This window comes from Dipodomys merriami, unplaced genomic scaffold (assembly GCF_024711535.1).
Source record: "Dipodomys merriami isolate MVZ:Mamm:240054 unplaced genomic scaffold, mDipMer1.0.p SCAF_795, whole genome shotgun sequence".
Classification (NCBI taxonomy): domain Eukaryota; kingdom Metazoa; phylum Chordata; class Mammalia; order Rodentia; family Heteromyidae; genus Dipodomys; species Dipodomys merriami.
The window spans coordinates 409,816-422,974 of NW_027206396.1; the positions used below are offsets into that span (position 1 = coordinate 409,816).

At 49.0% G+C, this 13,159-nt stretch overlaps 1 protein-coding gene across 1 annotated transcript in view; it reads right to left on the bottom strand.

The window, feature by feature from the left end:
- LOC138818921 (uncharacterized) overlaps nucleotides 1-12,687 on the bottom strand; it is a 240,775-nt gene extending 228,088 nt beyond the window's left edge. The window contains exon 1 of the mRNA XM_070010035.1: nucleotides 12,429-12,687. Within this exon, the coding sequence (XP_069866136.1) occupies nucleotides 12,429-12,687 (259 nt within the window). The remainder of the gene's footprint in view (nucleotides 1-12,428) is intronic.
- Between the last annotated feature and the right edge of the window lie 472 nt (nucleotides 12,688-13,159).

The following is a 13,159-nucleotide window of genomic DNA, read 5'->3' on the forward strand; positions in this document are numbered from 1 at the left end:
CAGCAGATCCCTGAAAACAACCTTGCACCTTGTTGCTCTCATTCGCTCCAATCCCATGCTCCCACCCCCCCTCCCCAATTGTGCTTATGCCTCTCTGTTGTTGTAAAATTCAACATGATTTTCAATGAAGATTAGAACATTGAAATCTCTAAGTTTGACCAGAACCTCGTATCGTTTGGTCCCAAGAAATCCTGTTTTATACATACTTCTCATAGGAAAAAGAAAAAATGGAAAAGTCCCTTCACCATACTTATGCCATTTGCTCGACTGAAATGTCCCTGTCCTTCTTTCTGCCCCCCTTGCCACAGTGAGATATTGCTCATAGCAGAGCTATCCTCCCAGCCCTCCCCAGAGAGATGGAACTGTTCTAACTGTACTTAGTACAATAACTGACTCACCCAGGAGGACTTTATATCTCTCCCTTTTCTTCTTGTCCTTGTTCTTCTTGAGAACAAGGCATCTTAATTCATCTCAATGACTTCCTCACCTTCCTTCCTTTGGTCTTGGCTACCACAGTATGTAGGGGCTAATCAAATCGAATCAGAGACTCAGTAGATCTCTGTTAAATAAACAAAAAAAGTCTAGATTTACTCATGTGTGTGTGGGGGGGAGAGTGTCCCTGGGCTTGAACTCAGGGCCTAGGCACTGCCCCTGAGCTTTTGTACTCAAGGCTAGCGATCTACACCACTTGGAGCCACAGCTCCACTTCTAATTGTCTGGTGGTTAATTGGAGATGATAGTCTCATGGACTCTATAGCCCTGGCCAGCTTTGAACCATGATCCTCCAATCTCACCCTCCTGAGTATCTACAATTACAGGCATGAGCCACAGCACCTGACATAATAAAGCAAAATATTTTTAAGGAGAGCTTGAAGCCATCAGCATATTCCCTATCTCCTACCACATGTACCATGTTTCAGTGGCTCTAAACAGCTCCTGCCACAAGCTGGCAGACACACAAAAGCTGTCACTCCACTCTGAACAGAATCAGTCTCCTGGGAATCATGGGAGGTTCAACTTGGAAGAATACTGGGTAGCCTGCAGATGATAAACCAGACACCAGTACCACAGCCATTTCCATGGCTGTTGTACCAAATAGGTGAGCTATTGTGCCCAAGAGCCAACCCTGAGCAAAGCTCCCACACAGACCACACTCATCTAGTCCCACCGCTTTATCTCTGCCTGCATAAAGCCCTCAGGATGACATGAGCTCATTGTCTGACCAGTAAATTCAGTCAGAAATCTTTCCCAGTGATCATATTTGTGAACATTTGCCTAGCACACACAAAAATATTCCTGCCTACCTTGCCAGCTCTTCAAGGCCTGGGGCACCCTGCATAATACATAGCTAGCTTTCTGTAGACTCACTGGGAAATTTGCCTTTCACCTGGGGGAAAGAAAAGGCCTCAAAGAAATTTTGATTACGATGAGCAAACTGGCTCTATTCCCTGTATTCCATAAACCTAAAAAGTGAATTCAATTGGAAAATATTTGGATTTAGAATATTGTATCAAAATTACTTAACTGCTTCAGTAAGTTTTCATAACTCACAAAATCCATAGCTAATCCTTAAACCTTCTGTTTCCAAAGCCGTGTTTTCAGCCTCAAAACAGTTTGTTTTGCAGGACTAGCACGTTAGTGGCCAGGCTTCTATCTAAGCAGTAGTTCCCAAGTCACACTTGTCCCTGCCATTATCCACATGAAGATCAGATTACAGCAGACTAGTCTTTGTTCTTCATTTTAGATATGTGTGTGTGTGTGTGTGTGTGTGTGTGTGTGTGTGTGTGTGTGTGTGTGTGGCATAACCTCCTTGTAGCATACCCACAAGAAGCTTCTAAGACCATCTGTCACCCAATAGTGACTAAGAATTTTTGCTACGTGGGAGTCTGAGAGCTGGAGGATCCCAGGTCAAAGCAAGCATAAGCAGAAAAGTCTAGGAGATGCCTTCTCCCAAAATAACCAGCAAAAAGTTTGGCTAATGGCATGACTCAACTGGTGGAGCATCAATCTATTAGCAGTGAGGTCCAAGCCTTAAGTACTGCCAAGATACACTATATGCTTCCCAATTCTTTTTTCTTGTTTTCCTTTTCCTCCCTAACATAGCCTTGGAGGGCCTGGAATAGTAAGGCCTTATGCATGCTGGGTTTGCACATTATCATCACCTACAACCCCAACACCTAGAAGAAATAAAGCATTGTCGTGTTTCTCCCATCAGAATGGAGGGAAGGTTTCTAGAACAGGTTCAGCTGAGGAATGAAACTGAGAAAGCACTTCTAAAGAGTCTGTCCCTGGACATAAGTGAAGGCCAGACGTGATAACAACACACCCAGTTCTCGGCCAAAGCTTTGATGGATAAGAGTTGAGCCAACTTACTGTAAAAGTGACACACACCAGAGAAAATGGGATTCAGTGGCTAGCAGAAATGTTTCTCTGCTGCTGACCACCTTCCATTGAAAGTATAACTGCTTGAATGTGTGTAGATGTGTGCATCTGACACAGCCAGCACCTACTTATCATGTAGCAATGGAAGAAAGAGTCTCATTCCCCCAAGTCAAAAATGTTCAAGAAGTTAAGTGGTGACTTTCCACTGAAAGAACTAGACCATGAATCCACTGGAAAAGTCTGGGCCATCGTGAGGCAGCATGGATCAGGGTGGGCAGGATTTATGGAGAAACCATCCTACCAAGGCTTACTGGAATTCTTACTGGGGGGGGGATAGGGGGGTCCGGTCGTGGGGCCTGAATTCTGGGCCTGGGCACTGTCCCTCAGCTCTTCAGCTCAAGGCTAGCGCTCTATCACTTGAGCCACACCGCCACTTCGGCTTTTTTTTCTTTTTCCTTATGTGATGCTGAGGAATCGAACCCAGGCCTCAGGCATGCAAGGCAAGCACTCTACCACTGAACCGCCTTCCCAGCCCTCACACATCTTGCTTAACCAAAAAATGTGCAGTCTGCCCCAAACCTTTCAACTGACTCTATTCCCGAGCCACAGGATTCATGAAGGGCCCAGGGAAAAGCCACCTGTGGTTATACATTTTGGTTAAAGAGCCCAAACACACACTAGTGCACACGTGCATACTCGTGCAAACACACACACATACACACATATATACAATTATTTGGAAATGCATTACACTTCAAAATCAAGGCTAATTGTGTGTAGCAGCATGGGGAAAAAAATGGCTCACAAAGGACTTCAGAACCACTGAACACCAGAATCCTAAACTATGCCAATGAACCGAAAATGAAAAGGTTCAGAGGACAGAAGGAAGGAAGGAAGAAAGGAAGGAAGGAAGGAAGGAAGAAGGGAGGGAGGGAAAGGAGGGAGGGAGGGAAAGGAGGGAGGGAGGGAAAGGAGGGAGGGAGGGAAAGGAGGGAGGGAGGGAAAGGAGGGAGGGAGGGAAAGGAGGGAGGGAGGGTATGGGGCTGTGACTTTTGAGAAGCCTGCTTGGGGAAGCTCAGCTAATCACCAGCCCAGGGGTACAGCTTAAGCCATCAGTTGCAAGAGCCAGAGACACAGGTAAACACAAAGGCATGTCATTACATAAGAAAAGAATTTGGCTGGGTTAGGACACAAATCTCCTCAGGCAAACTGGGTAAAGATTTTATACAAACAGGGGACCAGGTGCTGGTGCCTTATGCTTATAATCTTAACTATTTAGGAAGGTAAGGTTTGAGAATCACAGTTCAAAGCCAGCCTGGACAGAAAAGTCCATGAAACTCTTAGCTCCAAATAATCAGCAAAAAGCCAGGAGCCAGAAGTAAAGGTATACCTCAAGTGGTAGAGTTCCAGATTTGAAAGGAAAAAAGCTCAAGCCCCAGCCTGAAAGAAAAAAGTTCAAGTCCCAGTGAGAACCCCAAATAAATAATTTAATCAAGTAAACAAGTATCTCTAGCCTCCTGCTGCAATATTTTGGGGACACTAACCAAGTACCAATATCCTTTATTACCCAGCTAGCCAAGAGACAAAGAGCTGTGTGGTCCTTTACTCACTGTCCCTGTCCTATACATGTCTTTCTTTTCTGACTCAGACCACTAAGTAAGCCATGCTGGCCCAGTTACCCACCCTCCTCCATCCATCTTATTCTTCTTATCCTCTAAAGGTGGCTATCAACTCAGTCACCAGCACTCAGAATCCAAACCTTGTTAGAAAAATAAGACTCAAAGTCACCAGTCACCACTTCTCCCTGCCACCATGTAGGTAAATAAGAGAAAGAAACAGGAAGGTTGAAATTGCAAAGCATTTAGGGAGCATTAGGAAGACAATGAATGGCCTTTTAGGAGTGAAGGAAACTGGGGAGGAAATGTGGAGAACCTAAGGAAAATAAAGCAACACAAAGGGCAAAGAAACCAAGGAAAATTAAAGGAACACAAAGAACAAACAGCCAAGTGGGAATCCTCTACGTGGGAGTCCTACTTCTAGGCTCAAAGAATGAAAACCCAGCTTCCACCTGCTGCAGAAGTCTAGTTGCTCTGATATCATACAACTGCTCTCACTTCTTAGGCAGAACAAAGCAGGGGTTCTCAGCTAGGCAGGAGTGGGAAAGGGAATAGACTGCTCCCTGAGAAGACAATCTGGAAAGTGTAGACACATTTTTGGTTATCCCAACACATGACCAAGCCAGTCTCCTGAAGTGGGGAGGGAAATATTTTGGTTATAAAGCTTGAAATGTCAATAGCATTGAGACTCAGACTTTGTGAAATAGAGGGCCAATTTCAAGGGCAGTTCTGCAAGTAGAGAAAGAAGGCTACCAGAGACCTGAGCATCCCCCATGAGGAAAGCCATCCTGCCTAACAGACTCTGTATTCATCTATGGTGGAAAACACCAGAGGCACCCTGGGGCCTATGCTCCTCTCTTCACCATGACTCAGTGCCCTGTAATCCTAGCTACTCAGGAGGCTGAGAGCTGAGGATCCCTGTTCCAAGCTAACCTGGACAGGAAAGTCCATGAGACTCTTTATCTCTAATTGACCACCAAAAAGCCAGAAGTGGAGGTGTGTCTCAACTGGTACAGCACCAGTAAAAACCTAAGAGAGGACTTCGCCCTGAATTCAAGCCCCAGTACTGGCACACACAAAAATAACACACACACACACACACACACACACACACACACACACACACACACACACACACACACACACACTCGTTCTTCATGGCAAATAGTCCTTTTGATGAATTAAATTGCACTCTGGCTCACATGCCAGAGTACATCTATCCTGGGCTAGGTTGATGGGCACACTGTCCCTAGGGGAAGGTGAAAGCCAAGGTCATCTGAAGAATGGCACATCCAAAGAGGAGTTAGCTCTGCAGAGCTCTGCCTCAGTGGCAGCAGGTAGCCCTGGTTTCCATGGCAACCCGGAAACCATCCCTCAGAAGCAACAGCATTCACTTTTTTTTGTTTGTGTTGTTTTTATTTTATTTTTTATGATGCTGGGGACTGAAGCCAAGGTGGCATGCAACTTACCACACCAATTTCACCCTCATGAAATTGGTGCTGCAGCTTCTTGAGTACCTGGGATTACAGGTGCTAACAACTACACGTGCCCTCTGAGCAATTCTATCAGCATGCATGATGATGATCCTCCCCAGAAGCTACTGCAGGAAAAGTCTTACTCAAGCATCCTAGTCTCTGAGGCTGCCAAGTCCAGGAAAACCAACAAGAGAAGCAATCAACCAGTACGTGCAGACATCAGGATACAGAAGATGAAAAAGGGTAGCAGAAAAAAGAATCAAATGTATTGGCTTTAGGCTCAGATATGCTCTCCAAATACCCCAGGGGCATTACACCCCTCCAAGCCCTAGGTATAAGGCTGCTAGGTATAGATTATGTGCAGACTCTCCTTGGGCTTCCAAACTGCATGCGGGAAATGGGTTCCTGCCCACAGGAAGAATCAACTAACACCACTCTGGTTCTCCAACCCATGTGCTAGTGCTTACCGACCCACCATCCCGCCAAATACTGCTCTTTGTACAGAAATACAGTTCTCCCTGGAGCAGATCAAGTACCAAGAATCCAGCACTTTCAACTGAGGAAAAGTTTTGTTCCTACATTATTAACTCTTACAACTAAAACAGCCCAAACTGTAGCCTCAATTCTTAAAATTGTGGTTCCAATAATAATCTTGCTTCATTTCTGGAAGACAGTTAGCAGAAGTGGGGGGAGGGAGGGAAAAGGACCTCAGAAACCTTGAGCAGCATCTCCTTCTATTTATACATGTGACTCATTTCTCCACTCACCACTATATCAGGTTGTGCCTGCAGTTGAGTCCATTTGGTGAGCTAGCGTTCCTGTGCCCACATGCACTTCTAACTCCTTGGACTCCACTCTCCCATCACCTCCCACACACACCTCCCTTGGCTTGAGGACAGTGACAAAAGTGCTCAAATTATCCGAGCACTGACTTTGCAAAACATCAGAAGATATACTGCAAAGACAACATTAATTTCATTGAAGCCTGTCAGGCTTCAGTTGTGGTTATGACAGGTAGTCATGATAGCTAATAATCACACAGCCTAAATTATGCTCAGAACTGAGCAGAGCAACTTGTGTGCATGCTGCACATGAGCTGGCTTTGCTTAGTAGCCTGCAAACACAAATGCTGACATACTGGAAGGCTTGGAGATGGGTAATGTCCAAGGTCACACTGGAACTCTGGATGGAGGGCTGGCTTTCACATCCTTACATTTTGACAGTGCTGAAGTTAGAAACCCTTGACCTCCTTCTTTAGATAAAGGGTATCAAGTCCCAACTGGCTGAAATGCCTAATTGAATCAGATACCGCAGCACTGGGGCTGCTAGCAAAAGAGATCTGCCAGGGTCTCCGCAAATCTCTTAATTAAAATCAAACAGATGATAACTGCTCAGCATAAAATAGGAAAAGGAAGGCATACCAGAGTAAATTTCCAAAGATCTTCAAAGTTCTAATCTAGCACACAGATTTACTTCTAAGTACAGTAACTAAGTAATTCTGCACCACCACAGTGAAAAGCATGTCCTTGGTCTCTGATCCCTCCAGGAGGATGATGTTTGGGCCTAGCACAGTGCAGTTCCATAAGCAGACAAAAAATGGGAGGATCTAGGTTTCAGATCAGCCCAGCCCAAAAAGATGTTGAGACCCCACATCAACAGAAAATTCAGCAGGGAGCAGCAGTGTGCACCTGCCAGCCCAGGACCAGCAGTCCATTCACGCCAGCAGGGAGGAAGAGTGAGACCCTATCTCAACAAATGACTACAGAAAATAGACAACTAAGGGCCTGGGTCACATGGTAATGTTCCTGCCTTGCAACACAAAGCCATGAGTTCAAACTCCAGTACAGAAGAAAAAAATTGCCTTAAAAGAGGCATTTTTTAAAGTGAAGCCAATGACTGACACTGCTCCTGCTTCAGGCTTTAGAAATAGTAACTTTTACAGATTATACCAACAGCACATGGTCCACCAGAAATAGCTATATCTTTCTTATTTCAAGATTCTCGGAGTCACTACAAAGTTGTGACTCTACAAAGTATAGATTCTTAGAACTTCCTGGGTTATTAAAATTCTTTTTTAGAAAAGAAGGGCCTAGAATGTTCCTTTGTGGTACAGTGCTTGCTTAGCATGCATGAAGCCCTGGGTTTGATTCCTCAGTACCACATAAACAGAAAGAGCCAGAAGTGGTGCTGTGGCTCAAGTGGTAGAATGTTAGCCTTGAGCAAAAGAAGCTCAGGGACAGTACCTAGGCCCTGAGTTCAAGTCCGGGACTGGCAAAAACAAAAAGAAAAAAAAAGGAAAGAAAGAAAAGAACAAGACACACTGCTGGTCACAAGTATAATTCTAGCTGCTAATGAAGCTAAGAGGTGAGAATTGAGGTCTAGAACAGCAGTAGCACACAAATCCCAAGCAAAATCACAAGGCTCTGAGTTTAAATCCCAGTATGGTATCACACACACACACACACACACACACACACACACATATCAAGCTATACAGTACTCATTAAGATCAAGTGTGTGCACAGAGTGAGACCATGAGGATATTCTTAGGAGAGGATCACAGAGGCTCAATAGCTATGTACAGTTGGTCATATAAAACAATATTTATCAAAATGAACTCCAGGAAAAGTGGGTTCTTTTTCTTTGTTGCTGTTTTTGTTTTCTTTTCCTCTTGTCTTGCTCATTTATCTCTTTTGGGGAGTGTAAGGTTGAGCACAGAAATGGAGGGACAAAGAGTGAACAAATGCAGCAGCGGTATTCACTATACAATGTTGAAAATGACTGTACAACTTGTGGGTTGGGACTGAAGGAAAAAGTGGGGAGAACACAAGGGAAGAGGTGACCTTGTCCAAATAAGGAATGCACTCATTACCTGACTTATGTAACTTGACCCCTTTGTACATCACCTTTACAATAATATATTTTTTTTAAAAACCCAGTGTATATTTTGTGAAACAATTTCTCCTCTGCTCACCTCCACTGCAGGTTTTATCATTTAGTTGTGTTTGCTTACTGTGCCAGAACTGAGGCTTTATTCAGGTCCCAGGCCCTGTTCCTGAGGTTGGTGCTCTAACCCTTGAGAGCCACATCTCCACTTTAGGCTTTTTGATGTTTAAGTAGAGATGAGGGTCTCTTGGACTCTCCTGCTTGTGCTGGCCTCAAACCTTGGTCCTCAGATCTCAGCCTCCTGAATAGAATTACAGGAGCACCCACCCAGGCCAGGCCTACTGCATGTTTTAAATGGCTGGTCTGAACAGACAAAATGGGCATCATTATGTCAGGTCCTCCTTAAGTGTGCAAGCTCTAGCCTAGTAAGACTAGACAGAAGCCAAACTGAATGTGCCCAGCTGCCTCAAGCACTTTCTGCTCTGCAAGGCAGCCAGGTTGAACAATTCCCAACCTTTTCCAAATTCAACAGAATGTCTGCTAAGCCAACCTTTTCCAAATTCAACAGAATGTCTGCTTGGATGGCTGGGGGCACTCAAATGTGCTTGCTTGAGCTTTGGTAACAAAGCTGAATGGACCTACTGTCTCAGCAGAGGCAGGGGAAAAGTTCCCACTGTAAGAATGCCCCTCTCTCAATTTCAGTGTTAGGCAAGGAGATGACAGTGTCTGCTCCAGGCAGCTCCCACCCCCAGCAGCAGCCTCTGGGCAGGGGCTTCAAAGTCTTCCCTTCCGGCCACTCCTGCCCAATCCACTCACACCCAACACACTCAAAGGGGGGCAAAATAAGCAAAACACTCAAACTGTCTTATCTTCAATCCTGTAATTTCAGAAAGATTATGACTTTGAAGCACTTGTCAAAGCTCTTTATCTGCTTTCTCCTTTTCATTTTTCTTCTCCCTGGGGCATCTCTCCTGTCTTCTCCTCTGGAGTTGTCTGCTCCTAGCCTGGACACCTGCCTCCCTGCTCCCTTCCATGGCTGGGAGACCATGTGACACAGTGGGTAAATGGCCATGGTATGATGCATTAACAATCATGACACATTTTGTCCACTAAATAAAGGATGCAATAACAGACCAAGAGTAGTATGTGTTTTCACTCTCCAAGGAAATCACCTCCTGGCCCCTTTCTTGTCTGAGATTCTAAGGGAGGAGGGGGCAAGTCAGTAGAGGGTCTGAAAGAACAGTGGCCACCAACAGACAAGGGTCAGGCTTCTCCATCTGCTCCAGATGCTACAGTCTTCCCTGGGTCTCTTTCCCTGGTGAGTCTCTCCCTAAACAGGCATCTCTTCAGTCAGACATTTAAGGAGCACCTACTAAGGGTGCTCCTTAAACTAAGGGCTAGGAATCCATCCAGTGTGTAAACATTTTAAGGTATTTTCCTCTAGAAACATCCATTCTAATGGAAGAAAGACAATAATGAAACAAGTAAATGTATCATGCCAAAAGGGAAAAATGCTAAGAGAAGAAAAGTGAGAACAGCAGAGGACTATGCAAGGCTGCTTATTTATTATTTACTCAGTTGATTATTTATTTATGGACACTAATAGGGCTTGCACTCAAGGCCTGGGCACTGTTCCTTAGCTTATTTGCTAACGGCTGGTGATCTACCATATGAGCCCCACTTCCACTTCAGGCTTTTTGGTGGCTAATTGGAGGTAAGAGCCTCAAGGACTTTCTTCCTCAAGCTAGCTTTGAGCTGAGATCCTCAGATTTGGCCTCCTGACTAGCTAGGATTGGAGGCATGAGCCACAGACACCTGACTTCTGGTAGCTGTTTCAGATGGGGTGGTTTACCGTGTAAACCCACAATTCAGCAGACCAAAGTAAAGGAATTAAGGGAATGAGCCATCTGGTCTTGTGGGAGAAAGTGACTCATGCATGAAAATGAAATCTGCAAAGGTCCTAGGTTAAGAGCTCAGTGAACAAGAAAAATGGGATGTGCTCTGCATGGTTGTACTGGACAAGGGCTATGTGTGTTGTGGGGCACATGCCATCCAGCACTGGGGACCATCCATACTGCAGCCAGTTGCGGGTCCTAAGTTTCCCCAGACGTCTGCCTGAGCCTGCCCCTAGCTGATACCACCCAAGAGTGTGGTTCCTACATTTCCCCACAAGTCCAGCCCCAGCCCCAGCTGGAGATCCCACCCTCATTCTTTCACACATTAGCAGTTCATCTAATTAACAACAAGCACACCAGAAACTGCGGACATGTGTAATGGGAGAGGCAGCTGGCCACACAAACTTTTCAATCCCAGACTTCAATACATACAGCAGTATTACTGTCAAGAGCTGAGACTTAAAATTAAGTGTGTTGTATGTCTGCTGAAGCTCTGGCCGGCTAACTTAGCAGGCTCCCCAGTTCTGTAAATGAGGGGACAAAAGCCCTTGAAACAACCTTGGAGACATGCAAACCTGGAGCAGAAAAGACCTCAGTAGCTGCTGGCAGCCTTTGCAATCTCCAAGTGCAGAGGACTGGACCAGGCCCTCGGGTCCCTAAATTGCTCTCAGAGACTGGCTCTTTCAATGCAGACTCTCAATTACTCTTGTTTTCTAGCAATCTTCTTTTAATTCTCAAATTTTTCCACTGTCCCTAACCTCAAGCCACAGGCAGGTGCCTTTGCCTCTGGGGCCACAAAGCCCCCTCCACCCCCCCCCCCCAGTGTTCTGGGACATCCTACCCCTGACAGTGAGATCCAAGAGTCCCCAGCAGAGGTGGGAGGCCTGTGCAGGCTGAGGCCTGGGGAGCTGTCCAGGGCCCTGGGCTGGCCCTGCGGGGACCTGCCCTGCTGCAGGAAAGCCCTTTGGCAATAAACCAGGGTTGCTCCTGAAACCAAAGGCCCCTGACCCTCCTGACCAACTTCATGGGCGACAGGATCAGTGGGAGGGGAGGCCCTGGAGGCAGAGCACTCCCCCCCTCCTCCGCCCCCGCCCCCGTCCCCACTGCACGCACCTGCTCTGAGGCTCAGCCAAACTTGCACTCTGGCCTCACGCTCCGCCCAAGGCTCCGTGTGGACTTTCCCAGCCCCAAGCTCAGCCAGAAGCAGAGGGCGTTATTTCCTCAGCCCTGGAAGGCACCCCACGGCCACCGGGGCCTCTCTCTGCGTTCCGGCTGCGGGACCCCTCTGCCTCGTCCTGCGGGGTCCGCAGGGCGGGTCCACGCCTCCCGCCCGGACCCCAGCGGGACCCCCGTCGCATCCCCACGGGCGGGAATTTGCGGGGATCGCAGCTGTCCACGGCGCCCCCTGCGCCCCCACGGCCTCATCCATCGCGGCCGGCCGGTACCGCTGCCCGGGGCGCTTCTCGGCTACACACAAGCACGAGCGCAGCCCCAGGCCCGGCCAGCCGGGTCCGGAGCAGCTGCCCCGAGCTCCGGACTCGCGGTCCCGACGCCCCCGTGAGCCAGTCCCGGTGCACACGTCTCGCTGGGGTCTCCGGCCCTGAGGCGTCGCGGGGTGCCGCACCGGCCCGGGCGCCCTCTCCGCTGATCACCCGGCCCCTGCCCGGCTCCGACCCCCTCCCCGTCGGCCCTGGAGCCCCCTGTCCGCCATCCCCACCGCCCCACGCCGGTCCCCTCCCGCGCACCCCGGAGCCCTCCACGCCGACACCCGGTCCTAGCCCCACACCCCCCCACCACCGCCAGCCCAGGAGCCCTCTCACCTCCCGGGCGGCCCTGGAGCCCTTTCCCTTCTCCACCGGCCCGAGGTCAGCGACCCCGCGCGGCGCGGGCCAGAAAACTAGGAACCTGCCCGGGCCCCGATCTCCGGACAGCAGCGGCGGCGGAGGCGGGGGTTCCCGGCATCCGGAGCCCCGACGACCCCTCCCCGCAGTGCATTGAGGCCCCGCGGGCGGCCGGGCGGGCGGCGCGCGGCCGGGAAGCAAATCGCTGCTCCACGCGGGTCCCCCAACTCTGCTCGCACTCACTCTGCGGCTCGGGTGGCGCCGCTCTCTCACCTCCTCTTCCTCCCGCCTGCCCCCCCCCCCCCCCCCCCCCCCCGCAGCCTCCGTCTGCACCTGCGCAGAGCACCGCGCGCTCCCCTGCGAACTCCTGCCAACCGCTGGCCCGCATGCCCTGCGCTCGCATCCCCGCCCGCCGCCCACGCGCTGAGGGCGGGGCCCGACTTCCCCACGTCCCCACCTCACACAGAGGGAACAGCCACAGCTGGCGCCCAGACTGCGCGCACGCACCGAGGGCGCAGGGAGAAGGCCGGCCACCGTCCACCTCAGCCCCCGGGGCCGCCAGCAGCGCCTGCAGCTCTGCACAGGCTTCCATTCCATTATTTTTATGTTTTTGTCCATCGTGGGGATTGAACTCTGGGCCTGGGCGCTGTCCCTGAGCTCTTCAGCTCAAGGCGAGCGCTCTACCGCTTGAGCTGAGCTTCAGCGCCACTTCCCGTTTTCAGGTGGTTTATTGGAGATAAATTTCAGGACTTTCCTGCCCGGGCTGGCTTTAAAGCGGGATCCTCAGATCTCAGCCTCCTGAGTAGCTGGGATTACAGGCGTGAGCCACTGGCGCCCGGCCGATCTTGGGCTCTTGAGTAGCTAGGATTGCAGGTGTGATCCATAGGTGCCCAGCCACCTTACTTTTTGAGTAAAACAAACCACCACTGTGGTGACAGTTTTGTAAGAATCACTGGGATGGGATGGGATGGGGTGTTTGGATGTGGTGCATCCCTCAAAGACTAGTGTTTTCAAGGCTTGGTCATGAGTCTGCCCTGCTATTGAGAGCTTCTCAGAGGTGTGGC